The 19191-nt window shown below is 43.1% G+C and overlaps 1 protein-coding gene across 1 annotated transcript in view; it reads left to right on the forward strand.

Annotated features, from left to right (window-relative positions):
- pcgf3 (polycomb group ring finger 3) overlaps window positions 1-1965 on the forward strand; it is a gene marked incomplete at its 5' end in the record, with an annotated part of 39893 nt that extends 37928 nt beyond the window's left edge. Inside the window, 2 exons of the mRNA XM_083651599.1 lie at window positions 1077-1157; window positions 1876-1965. Coding sequence (XP_083507725.1) covers window positions 1077-1157; window positions 1876-1923 — 129 coding nt within the window. The 3' untranslated portion in view covers window positions 1924-1965. The remainder of the gene's footprint in view (window positions 1-1076; window positions 1158-1875) is intronic.
- Between the last annotated feature and the right edge of the window lie 17226 nt (window positions 1966-19191).

Genomic DNA, 19191 nt, shown 5'->3' on the forward strand with positions numbered 1-19191 from the left:
TCTGGTCGTTCGGGGCGCCTGTTCGGAGGGAGGGGAACTCGTTGGAATAGCGTGATCCTCCCACGTGCTATGTCCTACCGGTGAAGCTTCCCCTGTCACGTGAAAAGAAGCGGCTGGCTAACTGCCCATGTCTCGGAGGAAGCATGGAGCCACTTTCGGCTCTCCCCAGCTCAGCACAGGGTGGAGCAGCAACCAGCATAAATAAATTAAAATTAGCACTAATGGGGGATAAAACAAAATTTAAAAAGGGGGACGGGGGGACTTTCTGACCAAAACAGTGAAATCGAGGAAGATCTGGGATGTGCTTTTCATCTCCCCCTAACCCCCCCCCCCCCCCCTTGACATTTCTGGTTTTGACACAAAACACCTCACTCATTTCTAATGGTAAATCTCTGCTCTCCAGGCTTTATCCTGGCTTATTTTTTGGTATTTTGCTAATCACAAACCTGGACAGCATGCACAGCTGTGTCAGGACTGATAACGGCCGCCTGGCGTTTCTCAGCCAGGCGAAACTACCAGCGTGAGCCAGCAGGTGATGCTGTGGCAGTGTCTCTCTCTCTCTCTCTCTCGCTCTCCCTCCAGCTGCCTCCTCCTCCTCTCTCTCCCCGCTCTCTTTCACCCCAGGAGCCCCCTAGTGCACTCAGATCGCTACTGATTGACAGATGCAGATGCGAGGAAGCGCTCAGAATATCAATGACTCACGGGGGAGAGGAGCGCTGGATTTGGCGAGGCAGCCTTTTGATTAGTATTGTTTACGAGTGAACTTTTGTGTTCTCCCAAAAAGCCCTCCTGTTGCCAAGCTGCCGGGGGACAAAACAAGCGCCCCCCCCCCAGCCTCCTCTCCTCTCTGAGAAGTGAGGATGAAAAGTCAAGGACCGAGTTGGTGCTGGAAGTGAAAGTTTAGTTTATAGTTGCTCAAAAACGGAACCTGGAAAACTAGAAGCAGTGTCCACAAACTATCATTCTTTCAGCCTTTGCGGGGGAAGACAGATTAATTTCACCACCCGCTTTCAGAAAGTTCAAACACCCTCAGGTTTGATGTTTAGTCATGTTGTCCTTGTGTCTTCTCTTTACAGCTGGACATTTTATGCAACGAGGAAATCTTGGGCAAGGACCACACTTTGAAATTTGTCGTTGTGACGAGATGGAGATTTAAGGTAACTCGCTGTTCTAACTTGTCTGCGGGAGAAGTGCGAACACTCATAGAAACACGTGCGTTACGTTGTAAATGACATCAATCAATTTGGACGTGTTTATTTGTAGTCAATAAATTGGAGTCTAGTGAGGCTTCTGCCGCTGTGCATCCTGGGAGGCCAAAGGAAATCCATGATTGATTGGAAAATATGATCTTTTTTCCATAAGCAGATTCTCATGCCAAATCTGTAAAGAGCATCTTGAGCATCCCAGAGATTATTGAGCAAGATTGGCCTTATCATAGGGATGTAAACTGCATTTATATTTTGAATGAGCTGAAATTAACTGAATAGGGATGCACAATATTGAATTGTTTTGCCGATATGCCAATATTTTCCAACTTTTTGGGCAGATTGCCATTGCTGATACTGATATATGCCCGCATTCTTTCCACCTAATTTCAGAGAACATCAAGTCTCTCCTGTAGTGGAATTAACACATTATTATGCCCACTCTTATCCTGATGGCCCACTGGCAGATGCAGACATAAATACGATGCTTTTCAAAATGTACACATTCACTGGGCCAAATCAAAATAAGAAAACTACTCCCAGCTACTTCAAACATCAAGCATTGGGGCATAATGAACTGAATTGTTTGCCGGACTTTCCTCACTGTTAAGAGATATGGGATTGTGGACTTGACAAAACACTGAGCCCCTGTGTTGTTTTGTCGTTGCAGAAATCGCCCCTCCTGCTCCATTACAGACCTAAGATGGATCTGCTGTAGCGAAAACGGACACACGACGGTTGTTTTATTCCGGGGGCCCGGTGGAGCGCGGAACTGTGCCCAAAAACCTTGTTATTATTTATGCAGAGACGATCAACCAACACCAAGCAAACACGGACAGCAAACGGCCACACATGCCAGCAAAGGGGGATTTTCGAGGGGAGGGTGGGAGTGGGAGTGGGGGGACGAGACAAACAACAAAACCGGTAACCTCCAGCACAGATACTGCAACACTGGCGCTTTTCTTTTCCCGGGAACTAAGACAACCTTTATTTTTTTCTTTTTATTTTTTTGTCCGCTACATCCTAGATATGTGAAAAAAATCAAACAAAAAACAAAATGGAGAGAGAGAGAGCATATATTTATACTTTTGTACAGAAGAGACACATGGAACCAAGACACTACTGGTGCTCTGTTTACACGCAAACAAGATGTCGGGGGGAAATCATGTGACCGTCTTTTTTGTTTCTCCTCTTCCTTTTTTCTTTTGAGCTTCACGCAGACTTCAGCCTCCTCCCTCCTGATGAAAGGACTTGACAGGGGAAGAGGACGTTTTTATATACAGGTGTTTTCCTTTTTCTTTTCACGATACACTCGATACGTCTTGGAGCACAGAAAGTATATAAAAAGTTATATAACAGGCGTCATTTTTATGACGTCCGTTTTATCGAACTGTCTCTGATTTTTTTTTATTTTTTATTTGCTATTATTGGGTTCTTGATGATTGTCAATTGTGAATAGGCTAAAAAATTTGTGTAGTAATTTATGTTCTATATACCGATATTGTACATAAAATGTCATTACGAGAGATTGACGAGAGTAAGAGAGACTTTAGACTGTTAAAAAAAGAGAGTGGCTCCCCAGAAGTGCTATCTATATGTGGGGCTACTTCTATGTAGTGTGGAGCTGATAAATTAGGGTTTTTAAAAGACAGACTCAACTATCAGTATGGAAATATATAAATGCATCTTTATGTTGTCTGAGAAAGACACAAAACAAATATCAGATCCGCTGCCATTGTGGCGCCTGAGTATGTGGCATCGCTGTGATGGCATTACACGACTTTGAGACAGACGAGCAAAGAAGACGGCTTCAAAACGTTCCCAACGTTCCCCCCCGTGTTTCTCATCTCACCTTCCTTCATGGAATACAGTTTAATTGACTTCCTGCTTATGTTTTCCCTTTCTTTTGGATTGGACAGCAGAATCGAGCAGAATCGTATTAATAACGCTATTACAACAACACACATGTCGAGAAATGCCTACGAGACATACAATGCAATATGCATCCGCAGTGGGGGCAAGAGAGGAAGGGAATTTTTATTGATTTTAACCTCTTTATCTTTTTGGCATCATGCAGTCCTTAATATATCCCGTCCTTGTGCTTATTCAACCTTTTAGCAGCGCTCGAGCCCAGCTGCCAGATACTTTAGCACATGTGAAGTCCACCCACGTGGTTACAGCTGAGGGCTTTGGCCAGCAGATGTTGGTGGTGCCCTTCTCCCTTCACAGAGGGCACTTTTTGCCGCATTTGCAGCAAATTCGACGGGAAAGGCTCTTAAAGCTGCACTAGTGACTAGGCAACAATTTTAATGGGAAAATAAAATCTGTCTTAGCACAAAGATGGGCTGAAACAAAGAGAGGAGCGCATTGTCAATTCTCCACCCACAGACAGCAGCCGGACTCACCGGCATTAGCTCATCTGCTCTCTCGTCTCTCTGCTTGTGGTTCTCAACACGGGGCCCGGTGACCACCAGGGATCCTTGAGGGCATTCCAGGGGGTCCCCCAGCAATTTGATGAATTGTTAAGTTTCGTTATTTTTTACTTAAAGCAGCTACGAGCAAGATTTTCGATTGTTATTAAACAGTATAATTACAATATTGATGCATCACATCTTACCTATAATAGTAGCTGAGACCAAAGCCGTGTGAATCGGAGATTGCTCTCTTGATGATTATAGAGTCTGTGTCTGTCTAACCTCGCGTCACCAGGCTCTCTCTCTCTATCTGTCTACCGGTGGGCCGGATAAACCCGGAAGTGAAACGAAACTGTTCACGGCAGCTGCCTGCCTTCCGCCGTTTCGCTCTGCCTAGCAACAGACCATAAACACGGAGAACGCCATGTAGGGGCTCGCTACTCTCGCGAACATCTCTCGTTATATTCTAACAAGGTTTTTTGGAAGTTATTTTGTGGTTATGGCGGAAGTGGCTGCTGCAAACCGTTTCATTTCACTTCCTGATCTGCCCTGGCCACAGACAGACTAACACTGGCCGATTCATTCGGGGTTCAAGCGAGACTACTCTGCGTTGGTCTCGTCTACTATTAGAGGTAAGATGTGATGCATCAATATTAAATTTAGACTGTTTAATAACAATCGAAAATCTTGCTCGTAGCTGCTTTAAGGTCCTTACACATCGGGAGCGTTTTTTTCGTGCGATTAATTCGCATGTCAATAATATTTTCCGAACCTATATCAGTCAATGCAACCGTGCATACCAACGGCAAAGTTTCGCGGAGCGTTATTGCAGTGTTAATTTTTTCGAACCACGGTCGATTTTTCAGAAATTCCCTTCCCACGTGTTACACATCTGTGTCTGTGATTGACAGGTGGGTCAAAACTCACATCGCAATTTCGCGCTGTATATTCGCATCGCTCTTGATGTGTAAGGACCTTTAGAATGACTATTTTGATCATAGTTTCGCTGTTATCTCTCTACCCACAGTACAGATAGTCATGGCAATTTGGACAAAATCACATCTGATGATAAGAAATATTCTCCGATTTGGGTAAGAGAGACAAAAGCTCATTAAATGGGCTCTAACGTGGACTAAATTGGATGAATTTGATGAATAAAAAAGGTTGAGAACCACTGGTAGAAGCATCGCAGACCGGCGAGGCAGGTAAATATGAGCGATCTGTGTGCAGTGTAATGACCTCACATTACAGGATTTCTGGGTATTGAAGTTCCAACATGTTCACCTCACTGGGCCACCAACACCTAGTGCAGCTTCAAGAGAAGTAATGCAACAACAAAAACTATGAATTTACCTGTGCATAAGGTATGATGACATTTCTCACAGTCGAGGGGAAAATATTTTCGTCATAAAACTAAGAATTATGACGCTGAATAGCCAGTGTTCAATATTATGAACTTTACAAAACACAAATTTACAAGTCTTTTTGAGAATTAAATCACAAATTCAGGTTTCGCACAGGGATTAAGATTTTTGGAACATTTTGATATGAAATTCTGGAAACAATAATGACTATAGTGTTTGGTCATTTTGGTGCTTATAAATGTATGTGACTAAACACTGAGGAGGGCTGCTCCTCAACGACGACATACGGTCCTTACTGTGTGACACAGCAAACCAGCGGTTTGTCAGACAAAATCTCTTCATTCTCAAACTGCTGAACTGTTTTTAACTTTGCCACAACTGGATCCCAAAACACCATGTCAGACCTCACGTAGTATTACCTCACGGACCTAGCCATGCTTATTTCCCCTTTGCATTGTGCCTGCCCACAAACAGCTGTTTTGTCTTATATGGTGTTCAAATGCAGGGTTCCTACGCAGGTCTGGAAGCGTACGGGGAGTGAATTTGAAAATGTCCAGGTCTTTGAAATGTTTGGAAATTGTACACAATTAGTCTGAATGGTACTGTATCGAAAAAAACTATTTTGGTTCACTCCTGATACACATATTATGACCCATTTTGTGACCCCTCTGTCATTTTGTTTACTGTGATAATTTGTTGTTTTGAGCATTGATCGTCAGCGTTGTATTGTACAACATCTACTAAAATCGTCAAATCCATTTGAAAAACATCGAGGTCCAGACTAGAGAGAGTATTGCGTTTTGAGATGTAAAATGTATAGGAACCCTGCCAGTGAATAACCTGTGGTGTGAATATGAAATGAACAGTTTTATATGGTCTGCACCAAACCACCTCAACCAAAACTGCTTTTTGTTCAGCCTATTGAGTATAGGGACAGACCATCTGTTCATGTTTCGATTTACTGTTTTATTTGGTAACAATTTATGTTACAATGTCTTTATTCCAGTGTATTAACCTGTTTATATTAACCTCCGGAAGAAAACCTCTGTTAGTGCTTGGTGAAAATCTCCCAAATACAATACATTGTGCTATTATACCTTTTCAAGCACAAACTTATTGTTCTCTTAACAATACTTTTCCATAGGTCCACACACTTTGTCAGTGTGTGAATGTGAGGTATTCATGTAAAATCGCTTTGGGTAGTCGATTAGGCTATATAAAAATGTGCTCTATAAATACCATAATTAGCATTTATAGGCTAATATACATGTTAATTCCCTGGAATAAGGTCATTGTAAAGTAATATCACTCCGGTGACATTCTTGACTCCCCTTACAGTCAACACTTTGCAGTCTTAATGAATGACGTGTGAATGAGTTTGGTATCCATTCAGCTCCATTCAAAGCACACATTCATCCTAACCCAGGGTCAATTAGTGCCACCAAATAGTTTTTAATGTTTGTTTTATCCTGCTTGGAGAACCAAGTGTATGGGGATGAACACATCAGAACTGCTGATATTGCCCTGTGTAGGGCAATATTATGTATATATATTATATATATATATTTTATCCTGATATATATATATATATATATATATATATATATATATATATATTATACACAGAGTGTATATATATATATATACACATATACAGTATGTATATATATATATACATATATAAAATATATCTGATATTGCCCTATGTAGTAAACGCATCATTAGGATAAAACAACTCATAAAAAGTATTTGTAGTTTGTCTGTTTGACCCAGGCAGGAATCATCCTACGTGTTGTGAGTTGTTCAGTCCTTCAACTTTTGCCTTTGACCTTAGCTAAGCCCGCCCAGAATCCAACTCATGTGTAAGTTCTGCCACCTCCTACTTCCTGTGTAAGCAATGCATCCCGCAGTATCTTTGTATTAGAGTCTCTCAACATGTACATCAGCTTTTTCTTCAGGCGTTTAAGCTGTAAAACACCCTCAAGGTGCTACTCTGTGTAATCCTGACTAAAAAAAACAACAATGTTATCAACACAAAGCGGTTCTGCTTTGTACTGTAAGAGGGTTTGGCATTGAAACAAAGGTTACATTTTAGGGTTGTTGTTTTTCCCCTCGTTTTCTGTGGCTACGTTCACACTGCAAATGAATATGTTCCAATTCTGATGTTCTCTCTCACATGTGACCGAAGCATGCAACAGACATGCCACTTGTATTTGAAGCGTAAATTGGAATTGACATTGTTGCCACGACGATAACTAAATCTTGCGTCATTCACCTAAGACAGTTGTTGTAATTTTAGCGGTTTGTCTGAGCCGGTGTTACCGTGCGTTCACACCAATCACGAAAATCAAGTTTGACCGTGCTAAGTCTTTGCTCAAGTTGAACATTTTTAACTCGAGCGAATAACGTCTTATGCAAATATCGCTTCACAAGAGAAAAACAGTTGAAATAAGAACAGAGACATACAGTAGAAACAATGACACAAAAACACAGAACTACAGACACAGAAGCTAAATTAAGACCAATCTGAACGGAGTCTTTAGCTGCTTTTTGAAAGTGTCAACAGAGTCCAGTCCGTAGGTCTAAAGTCCAGTGGGAGAGTGTTCCAGAGTTTAGGAGCCACCATTTCAAAGACTCCACCACCTTTAAAACTTTGAAGGCAGATTTCGTAAAACCAGTCCCAAAACAAATATCACTTTTCTTACTGTTACTCTGCACTCGGGTCTTTTCAACATCGCTGTCAGGTCATGTTGGTATCAGATATGGGTCCAATCCTACAATAGATATGAACCATCCCACAAAGATCTTGATGTGAGCGTGTTTTTGGAATTGAGCGTGAAAGGCTTGCAGTGTGAACAGGGCCTTTGTTCTTGTCTTGTATTCTCCTGAGTACTGTTCCAGCAACCCTGCGATCTCTAAGCAATGGAAAGGGGACCCGAGGTGTTTTGTTTTTTGGGGGCATTGCCACAGTGATGGTGGGTGGGTTGTCTCTGTCTCTCTGCCTGCTGGTGCTTCTTAACGGTGCTATCTTCTCGCTCCAAACTTTCAACTCGTCTCACAGAGAGACTCGTTTCGAGGCAGAAAGTCGCTCCGGCTTCGTGGCATTTGCGAAGTTCTCAACCTCGTCACCCTTTCCCCCAGAAGTCTTTGTGTCCTGACCGTACACGCTGGAGGCTTTTTTGTTTTTCCTTCTTGTCGATTCGTTTGGCCCAGCCTTGCTCTGGATTCGTTTGGTTTAGTCTCCCCAGCGGCCCAGCCTTGCTCTGGATTCGTTTGGTTTAGTCTCTCCCAGCGGCACAGCCCTTTGCTCTGGAAAGCAAACAGAGGGAATCTTAAATAAGTCACGGAGTGTGATTGTGAGGGGGGGCTGGTCCTATGGAAAACAAACACCGGAGAACAGGCGAGACATTTGGTGAGAATCTCACACTTATAGCTTTCTCTCTCTGCTCGACCTGCAGTGTCCTTGGTGAGATGTTGGCATTTCCCAGAGTTGTCCCAGAGGCTTTCCTCGCCCCACAACAGATTAATTGGCCCGGGAAGCATGTAGGTCTGGACTCTGGAGAATATCCATGGCTAAGAAAGCAAGCGCAGGTGGTTTTGTCAAAGTTCACTCCAGTTCTTGGGAGACTAGACCTTCACACAGCCTTGGAGGTGTGTGTGTGTGTGTGTGTGTGTGAGAGTGAGTGAGTGAATACCGCTGGCTGCATATTCCACCTCCAGTGCAGTGGAATGGATCGATGTTCACACTTGTTATCGGTGCCCACATTGAGACATCAGCGCCGTTACACCTGACAGCCCAGCTAAGAGGCTGGCAGGAGGCCGGCTCTGGGTCGGTATCGGCGCTGAAAGGTTCTGCGGCGTTGGAGCCTCAACTCGCGTGCTCATCCTCATCTCCGACTTGACCTTGAACACCTGTCAGCCCGTTTGTTATCCGCCTCGAGGAGCCGTCCGTCGCTCGGGGGTGGCGAGCTGTGTGAAATGTTCGATTTGAGATGATTTCACTGCTTTTGCGTGGACTGCCTGCCTGCACCGGCGGACTGTAGTCTGCCTCAGTCCCACGTTGAGAAGACGAGTAAAGAGTCCATTTCGGGGCTACTTTGTAGGCTCTCCACTGTCTGAACTCTGTGAAGGCTTACAAGGTCTGAACACGCTGAGATTCATTTGATGCTCATCCAGGATGGCTGCAAAAGCATTCCTGTGAGCTCAAAAGGCTGTGCTTGTTAAGTGTCCACTCTGGGAGGGTGATAGCTTTTTTTGTGTGTGTGTGTTGCTCTAAGTCTTCTTCACAGGGCATTGTGTGTGTGTGTGTGTGTGTGTGTGTGTGTGTGTGTGTGAGTGTGAGAGAGAGAGAGACGGGGGGGGGGGGGGGGGAGGACATCGGGGACCACTCGGACAGCTAGACCAGCTAAAACACACTCCAAAAAAGTATGGATTGTCACTGCTGCGCCCCGCGCTCTAAAAGGCTGCTCGCGCCCAGGCTCTGAAAAGCGCCACGCTCAACTGCACTGAATCACGACACCGCGGGCGCTGCCGCAGTTTAGGGAGCGACCGTCTGGTTCAATTTGGGACCGAGTTATCACTCCGGGATCAAACTTGCAATCACGGCTGACGCTTTTTAGAGACGCTGTCGCTGACCACTAGGCGCTTCACGGTTAGATGAGCAGAAAGTCCTTTCACAAAGAGGCAATTGTCGGAAAATGACTCCCGTCGACGTTTCTATATGATTGCTTGGTTGAGACTGCTGGTTTCAAGTCATCCCCACGTGATTGTGAAGTCAGTCAACAGCTACCAACACCTCACACTGGCATGCCCCCGTGAGCCATAGCAGATGTCATCAATAAATCTGTCCACTTTTGTATTATTGTTATTTATTTATGCTGTACAAATTGACTTCTGCAGTAGCTTTGTTTGTTTATGAATTTTTGAAAAAGAGATTCGATCTCCTTTGTGCTCAAGAATTTGTATTATTTCTTTTATTTCCTTTGTCTTTACTTTTTTTAACCGATACCGGACTCATGCATAAAATGGCTTAAATTATGAATTTGTAATGCAATTCCCTTTTTTTGTATTCTAAATGTGTTCATGTCTACGCAATGCTCTGTATATGTATAACAAACACAAAAAGGTGTGTTCTTTTTTTTTTTTTAGGTCAAGAGCAAAAAGAAGAAAAAAAACTCACGTGAATCTGGCAGTGTGGTTAATTGTATTTGCAAGGAAAATGTGCAATATACGGTTCTCAGATGGTTCCAGGTTTCGGCGTAGAACTCCAATCTTTTATTTTTTTTCCTTTTTTCCAGTCAATTCCTCAGGTCACTAAAATGCCTTCTGGTCCTGAGGGTGACCAGGAAATCTCAGAACATACACTAATGCACCCGAAATACAAAACGACTGGATTTTATTTTGGTCTGTCTCTCTCTCTCTCTTTGTGTTTTTATTTTTTTTTAATTTTGTTTTTATTTTTGTTGTGTGACAAGATTTTCTGTGATTTTGTTCTCTTTTTTCAGGTTAACCCGGCACTTATTCAGGTGTCCTTTTCCTTGCCTCCTTTTTGTATTATTGTTATTTATTGCACATGTAATGAACTGGTTTCCATTGCCACAGTTAATTCAAGGAGTTTTGGGTCTAGAACGGGGCTGGAATTTCTTACGTACAAAAACTACGGAAGCTTTTGTCAAAACCTAAGTGTGTATTTCATCAATAAATGCCTTTAAAAGTGACTCTGGTGCTGCACTGAATCTTTAATTTCTCCCTGATTATGTTTGATTCCCACATGATACTGTATATTTGTTTTCTTCAAATACTACATTTCATTGTATCTTATATATTCAAGAGATCAGCAGTGGATATAGCTGCACATCAAACTCTGGGATATATACATGCAATACTCAACCCAACTATGAGTATGTACTACCATGTACTGTGTTATATTATATCAATTTACCTCATGACAGAAGATTGGGATCATGCAGTAGTTGCAAATAATGTCTTGAATTTGCTTTACTTGGGTGTCAGTTGGGTGGACTTTGTCACCCAGAAGATGTACTTTTCTTTGACAGCTGATACTTGAATTTTCCTGATGTGGTGGAACCCCACCAATCTGCTACTTCAAGCATACAACAAAACATTACGGGCTATTTGAAAATACTATTTCACACACAGCTGCGTCCAAGCTGTTGGTTCACTTCACAGCTGGCATCAGGTTTGTGTGTCTGGACAGATCATCTGAAGCTGGCAGGTTTCCTTCTGCTGCATCGTAACAAGTTGTTGAACGCTGAGTATAGCCTACAGTATGGTATGTAGAGTTAGAGAAATAGGCAACGTCTTGCACTGTCCCTCTGCACTGTATTTGAAGTGCTGTTGTCTTTGCACTACGTGTGTCATATTTTATTCTATTGTTTTCACATTTTGTATTTATTTATTAAGCCTCAGTGAGATATCCTTTTAAGAGGGACCTGGCCAAAAAAGGCAACATATATGACAGACATAAAGACACGCAACATGAAACAATATAACACATAAAAACATCCAATAAAAACACCAAGTTAGGGCCATGTTGTACAACAATAGCTTACAACAATCAGTTGAAATCCAAGTCCAAAGAACAATCAATCTGAGCCAATGCATTTAAACAGCAGAACTTATAGTCTCTAAATCGGCCTGTGAGATTTTCACCACAGACTAAAAATTTCCCACAGAGATTAGATAATATAATTTCAAATCAACCTATCTGCAGTAGCCTAATGCTGTGTTAACTGTGTGGATAAAGTGAATGATGATTGTGACTATCATGTTTGTTTCCTTTGTCTCATGTGCTTTTATGTATTGGGGATAAGCCTATCTCCAATAATAAGAATGCTGTGTGGACATGCGTGCGTGTGTGAGAGTGAGTGAGCAAATTGTGTTCGGCCACAGCTATGCTATTTTACAATCACGCTGAATCTTTCAGGAAGTGTAAAGAGCACCCCGGCGGGTGACCTAATGGAGCCAGATTGTTTTATTTTAGACAATTATGGACGACCCAATGGGCAAAAATGGCTAATTAGTGGCCAAAATGACTCAACACAGGTTCAGCACCTTGGAGAGCTCAATTTCTTAGCTACTGATGGAGCTTACAGTACCCGAGTGGAGGAGCACAGCTGAGCAGAGTTGGAATCAGCCTCTGGGGGAGAGAGAGAGGAGAGGCTGCATGCCAACTCTGTGAGTGAGGCCTGACTCAATGACCAGTGATGTGTGCTCTAACGGGTATCAGAAATTCAGAATCACAACTATAATAAGAATGCAAAGTATCTGTGTGTGTGTGTGTGAGTGAGTGCGTGCGTGAGTCAGTGAGTGACTGAGTCAGTGAGCCAACAATGGCTGCGCAGCCCCATACACTGCACGGGTATTCCACTAGTAAAGTTGAATTAATTTGAGTATTGCTCTCTCCTCCCTCAACAACCACTGCTGTAGTGCCCTTGAGCAAGACATTTATCCCCTAATTGGTCCAATGGGGTTGCCAACAGTCCCAACACTGCCAGCTGTTTCACTACTGTGTGAATGTGGAGTCGGGCGTTGGTGGAATAAATACTCAATAGCCAACCTTCCCTGATGATAATAATATCCAAAGCAGTTGGATCTATTTTGGGGAAGAGTAGGCAGGCTACATTGTGAATACATTCATGAATATTCAACATCACTGAACATCTTTAATCTTCTCCACATTCGCATTGATGCCTTTTGATTCATCTGAACATCTCTTGAGAAGAAGCGGAGTGGAGCGTTATTCTCTGCTCTGCTCACAGTTTGAGGGAACATGACAGCCTGTACACTCGGAAGACAGCATCCATTTGCAGTGGGAGTGTGTTGTTTGTTTTCTCTGGACCATTAGATGGCAGCTATTCTCGTACATGTGGGTGGAGCATGTGCGTGGAGTGGTCAGATGTGTGTTGTTTTGTTTTCTCTGGACCATTAGATGGCAGCTATTCATGTGGGTGGAGGAGTGGTCAGATGTGTGAAATGAGACGAGGTACATTATTGTCTCACTAACGGAGTCCACGGTGAGGAGATGACATCTTTTTGTTCTCAGTCAGGAACACATCACTTCCCTGTAGACGGCTTTCAGGAGGTAGCGTACGTGTAGCGTACCCGCTGGCGGCCATATTGGAGGTGTACAAAAGGCCAGCAAGTTCTGCTGTTGGAATAATTTTAGTTGATAATCTTTTAATCAGGCAGATTGGCCACCCCTTAGTAGCACCCAATCCATGCACCCAATATTAGTAGGACCCCACTCTTCAAGTGCATTCAGTCCTTGATGACAGTCGACCACATGTCCTGAAAACCTAGCTACTTGTCGCTTCCAATTGCCTTATTTAGATTGTTTGATGTCCTTTTCAGAAGTGTGTTTGCATCAAAGAGTAAGTGTATTTAATGTAATTTACTGTTATGCTGGAATTACTTAATTACTTGTGCATTAATGTCAGCACTAGCTACCGTTAGCATTAGCTACGTTAGCATTAGCGATTATTAGCATCGTTAGCATTAGCATCTCAGACATTGTTCTGTTATTTGATGTTCAACTGTTACATTTGATGTATCTAAACTAATTACTGCTTTATTTGTGGTTTGACTGATAGCATGATACACCATAGCATACTATTAATGTTAATTGTAAATGTTTTTGAGATATCGGCCGCAGCGTTTCTGCCTTCTCTTGAATACAATGGAACTGTCTGGATGGCACCCAGCCTGTGGTGCTCAAAGTGCCAAAGAAATGCACTTGAAAAACTCAACAGCAATGCCTCTTTCCAAAAACCATGACCCCGTTACTTAGGGTTGGCACGATGGACGATGGCATCGACCATCGTGATGGGCCGACCCCCCATCGACCTCTGAGCCTTCTACATTGGATCATCGTAATTAATTATCTGTTCGAATTAAAATTGTGCCGTTTTAATAATAAAAAAGGCCAAGTCCACTTACCGTGACGCGCGGGGGATGCGCCGGCGGCATTAAACAAGTGCACACAGTTCAGTTCAGAGAAGCCTCCCCTCCTCCTCCCCCTCCTCCGCTCCACTGCCTCTCTGAACTGGGTGCGCTTTTTGTAATGTCGCTGGGGCGTCCCCCGCGTGTGAGAAGAAATTACTGGTAGTGACTGCCACTGCCCACTTCAGTCGCCTGGCTCTGTGCTGTAGCACAGCGCAGAGGCTAATAGCCTATCAAAGCCCGCTGGTATCATGTAGATTAATTATTCCTGTTGTTAACGTGAATGCATTGCAGCGGCTAGCCAAATGGAATTACAGCAACGCAGCGACTTAATAATTAATTATTCCCCCCACCCCCACCCGTCAATGACGATGCCATCGTCCAACACAATGTTTCACTGTAAAACAATTAGGGATGGGCATTTCTAGCAAAAACACTATTCGAAATTCGCTGGCCAAATTCGAATTTAATTCGAATTTCGAAAATAAATAAAAAAATGTAAAAAAAAAAAAAAAAATTTTTTTTTTTTTTTTTTGTTGTGAGTGAAATGTTGCATTGTCTCCCCTGATTCTAAGTCTACGGCTTTATTAATTAATATAAAAAGCTTCTGCTGTGGATTTTTAGCTCAAACAAGCATTGCACCACTGAAGTAAAGAACATGTTACATGACATTGACATTTTCGAAAATAAAAAACAGTTTTGACAATCATGAGTGGTTCATTAAATATTTAGTAGGCTCAGGTCTGAGTGCCAAAGGGGTGCCAAAGTCACCCCCTCTCCCTCTTCATGGGATTTCATCTGCCATTAATTTTTCCATAAACCTTGCTTAAAATGCTTATAAAAATTGTTTTACTTGCTCAAACCAAGCGATTTGACTATACTTAGAATCAGGGGAGACAATGCAACATTTCACTCAAAAAAAAAAAAAAAAATTCGAATTTCGAATTTCAATAATAAAAGTCGACCTTGATAATAACAACGATTATTCGAAAATTCGAAATTCGATGCCCATCCCTAAAAACAATCACAATGGGTATTTGGATGACATCGCACAACCCTACCCTTACTCAAGATAATCCACAGACCTCGTTATGAGCAGTTTCATCGAGGAACTATTTTCTTTTGACCGAACTACACCCGCTGGCTGCTACCTAGTTCCTACATGAGACTGCAAAAGAAAATAGTTGCTACATGAAACTATCCAGTAAGATAGTTTTTCCAGTAAGAAATGGAAAAGAATAAATAAGAATAAACAGAACTGCAAAACGCCAACAGAGCTGAACAAGTTGTATGTCTATGTGGGCGGGTGCGTGGGGTGCAACTGGTAGATAGCAGATAGAAATGGAAAGAGAAGAGTGATAAGTCGAGATTATTATGCAATAAATAAAACCATAAAATCATACTGTCAGTGGCAGGATGGTGATGGTGGTTTGTTTTGCAGGATTATGGAGGCGGTGTTCCGGTGGCCCATTGTGCTTCTTGGATTAACTGCGTCAGTGCTGGATTGCTGATTGCTCGATGTATGTATTTCTGTGTGAGGATGATGTCTCTTTGTTTGATGGCTTGTAGTCCGGATATGCTGTGGATGTATTGGGTGCTGGTCTACATTGGGAGTCTGTATGCCATTTGTATTGCCTTGTTTAGGGTTGGTCTGGTGTTGTGAGGCTGGTTGTCCAGGCTGGCGCTGCATAATGTTGCTCTGATGTATGACTGGAGAGAGCCCATGGCACCACTCAGGCCTTTTATCCCGGGACCTGACATCCACCGGCCAATCAACTCCGAGGACACGCCCCTCCAATCACCGGTCTCCTCCTACAGCATAACCTCATGTCGCCGGGCTCTTCCCGAGGAGAAGAGCCTGGTTCCCAATGCACTTGAATTACACCTCTCGACGTGGTCCCGGCGTAGACACCGGAACCGGAACATGTAAACCGGATACGTTCCACATTTTAAGTAGTTGCCACGAACAGGCGGCGATGCCATATTGCATCAACGTTTAGTTTGATGTACTATGTACATTTTTAACGTTAGTCACGTCGTGTTATCAGGCTCTAGCTAGCTACTAGCTAGCTAACGTAATTGTTTTGATGCACATGTATCTGGTAAACGGGTTGCGGTTCCTGCCATCGCGCATTGGTTTACACCCCCAGGTCCAGAAGTGGTGGAAACGGCTCCAGACTACCTACAGCAAAACCCCAGCAACACAGCCAACACACAGACACTTACTCCAAAATACATATACATGACCCCACTGGGTCATAACATCCGCTGGTATATTAATTTACCTAGTATAGCTTGAAAAAACAACATATATATATATATATATATATATATATATATATATATATATATATATATATACAGTATAAGTACTTTTATTTTTATTTATGGAGATCCATAAAACAGCTAGGGTGACAGCTGTGGGGTTTGGGCAGATGAGGGGTTAGGGTAAAATCTCAGTGGTACCAGTGAGAGTTAAGCGGAGCCACACAGCCAGCGGAGGGATCGGCGGGTGTCACGGCTTAATATGTCAGAGCCCCAACGCCCAATTCTCTTGATGTGTCAGACAGCCAGGGGCGGAGTGACAGCCCGAGAGCCACCCCCTGTGCCGCGTGATCTCTCCCCGGCACCGGCGCTCCTCACGGCAGCCTCCCCGTCCCTCTCTCTCCCCTCCTAGTCTCCTCAGCTCAACCATCAAAGCCTCATCCTCTCCTCAGTACCAGCGCAGGGCTCAGCCTGAGGAGTGGAGCCCCCAACCTGTCAGCTGCACGAAAGACGGGAGCGTTTTGTTTGTCCATTACCATTAAAATGCAATTAGTTTGATCGTTCCAGTCATTATAGTTCCATCAATATCACATTTACCGCTGCGGTTGGATGAAACTTCATTCAATTACAATTTTGAGCCTTTGGAACGGAGAGCTATTGCACTTCAGAGTGAGAAACTTTGCCGGGTTAATACTGTTTTTTTTTTTTTTTAGCTCCCTGTCTCTTAGAAATTTCATTTTTCTTGTTTATTTCTTTTCATTTACTTCCAATTCGGCCTCTTTATGGGTTTGGCGATATTGTTGCTTCAGGTTATTACTGCTCGGCGCTATGCAGGGCATCGAGACGGCTGGAGAAGGGAAAGGTCAATAATTCATCATCTAAGACATAGAGGCGTGGGAATGGCTGTGGCAGCCTCCAATGAAACAAGATGAGAGAGACCGCTTTGAGCTTCAAACTGAAGACCGTCTTAAAGGTTGCAAAAGGACGTATGTGAAATATTGTTGTGTTTTCTGGCTGTAAAAGATGTGTTTTGCACTGATGGGACCTCTGCACGCTATTGAGCCACTTGCCTCTGGTTTGGTCCGTCTTACCACCTGATGTTGGTCTATTATTGTTATGGGTATGCTTTATTATGCGTTTGTTGCATGCTTTTTTTTATTGTTTTATCATGGCATTGTTGTTTTTAGTGTGTGTGCGTTCTTACCGCAAATCCTGTCTGCAAGCCTCCCTCATCAAGAGGCAGTGATTGTTTGAATCTTATTTTGATCAGGTTTTACCTAAAGCTTCTGTTCTGTGGGAAGTTGCGAGTTGTTTGCTTCCTTTGACTGCACATCACAGTTTTCTGCACACTGCGTGTTCTCATAGGTGTTGTTCACAGCTATGATGAGTGCCATAAGCGTCATCACATGTTCTTGTTTATGCATTTTCCTCGGTCTTGACATCATTTGGTTTCTGTTTTCTGTATTTCTTGACTGGGTTTCAGCGTTGCTTAATGTTTAAAAAGACTGTCCTTCAACTGGACGGCCCCAGCTCAAGCCCCATGTTAGCAATCATCTGCTCTGCTGAAACGTATTACTTCAACCAATATCAAACACACACACACACACACGCACACACACACACACACACACACACACACCCTGACCTCTGACCTCTGACCTCTGACCTGCCTGGAGAAAAAGTGAAAGAAGTTGTCAAAAGATTGAGTTTTCTTCTCTTGTTTCTCTTGCAGGATCTGAAGACAGCAGTGCTTAAGATCTCAGATGTCTTAGGGAAAGACCTGAGTGAGGCAGCCATCCATCACGTTTTTGACAAATGTACGTTCAAGAACATGAAGAAAGGCCAATTATACCTTCCTGCCATCAGATCAGTTGAATGGACACTTCATGCACAAAGGTATGTAGCCTATTTAACTGAAGGTACATATTAACAGATATGAGATGTATATTATTGTTATTGTTGTTGTTGTTGTTGTTGATCGGTGACTGGAAGAACTCCTTTGCCGTGGCCCAGAGCGAGAGTTTTGATCAGATCTTTCAGGAGCGAATGGCCGGTATGGACTTGAAGTTCATCTGGGACACTGCAGAGCTTCCACAGCAGTAAGCCTAATGCATCACCATCACGTCTGTTTCCATCATATTCTGAAGCAGATAGAGATACAGGATGATTTGGATGTAGGCACTTTCTTTTGTGAGTCTGAACTCCATTGTTATTCCCGGGGGACTCTGCAGGGTGCACGTCCCCCCATGTGAATACATGCCTCCGTGCTAGCTGTTAGCCATCAGCTAACGTTAGTTGTGTCGCAATAAAACGCCACTGAATGACCAGTTTGATATAACGGCCGGCCCACCAGCTGTGATATCTGTCGGCTAGTTGTTGATTATTATAACAATATTGTGGCTCTGAAATATCGTTATGAGCTATGCGGTGACACTGTCATGGCGGCTCCTCTCTGCTGCGCGTACTCTACTATGCTCTGCGCGTATTCGTTTCCCCCCCAGTGACGCGGTTTGTTTACAAAAATGCTGATCGTCTGATCCCTCGTATATTCACATAATGCTCTTACAAATCTTAGATTAGTCTCTCTCTCTCCTCTCTTACAAAAAAATACAAAATGATGAAAAGAAAAGCAAAAAGACACATTTTAAACCTATAAAAGCCACATAGGACACACAGTTTGAGCTGCCACACACAGGAGCCCAGCCAGTCATTTTGACAATAGAGAAAACCCTTCCAATTTCCATCTTTTACTTTGAAGGGGTGAAGCTATACCCCTTTGGTTTACACTTTGATCATTCATTAAACTAATGTGTGTGTGTGTGTGTGTGTGTGTGTGTGTGTGTGTGTGTGTGTGTGTGTGTGTGTGTGTGTGTGTGTGTGTGAGATATTGGTTGAAGTAATACAGATCTTAGATTTGCACACTGTGATCCATGTCGGCTAGATGGATGTCAGCACTCTGAACGACACAACTCTCAGAGGAGC

Source organism: Poromitra crassiceps (assembly GCF_964638095.1).
Source record: "Poromitra crassiceps genome assembly, chromosome: 15".
Classification (NCBI taxonomy): Eukaryota; Metazoa; Chordata; class Actinopteri; order Beryciformes; family Melamphaidae; genus Poromitra; species Poromitra crassiceps.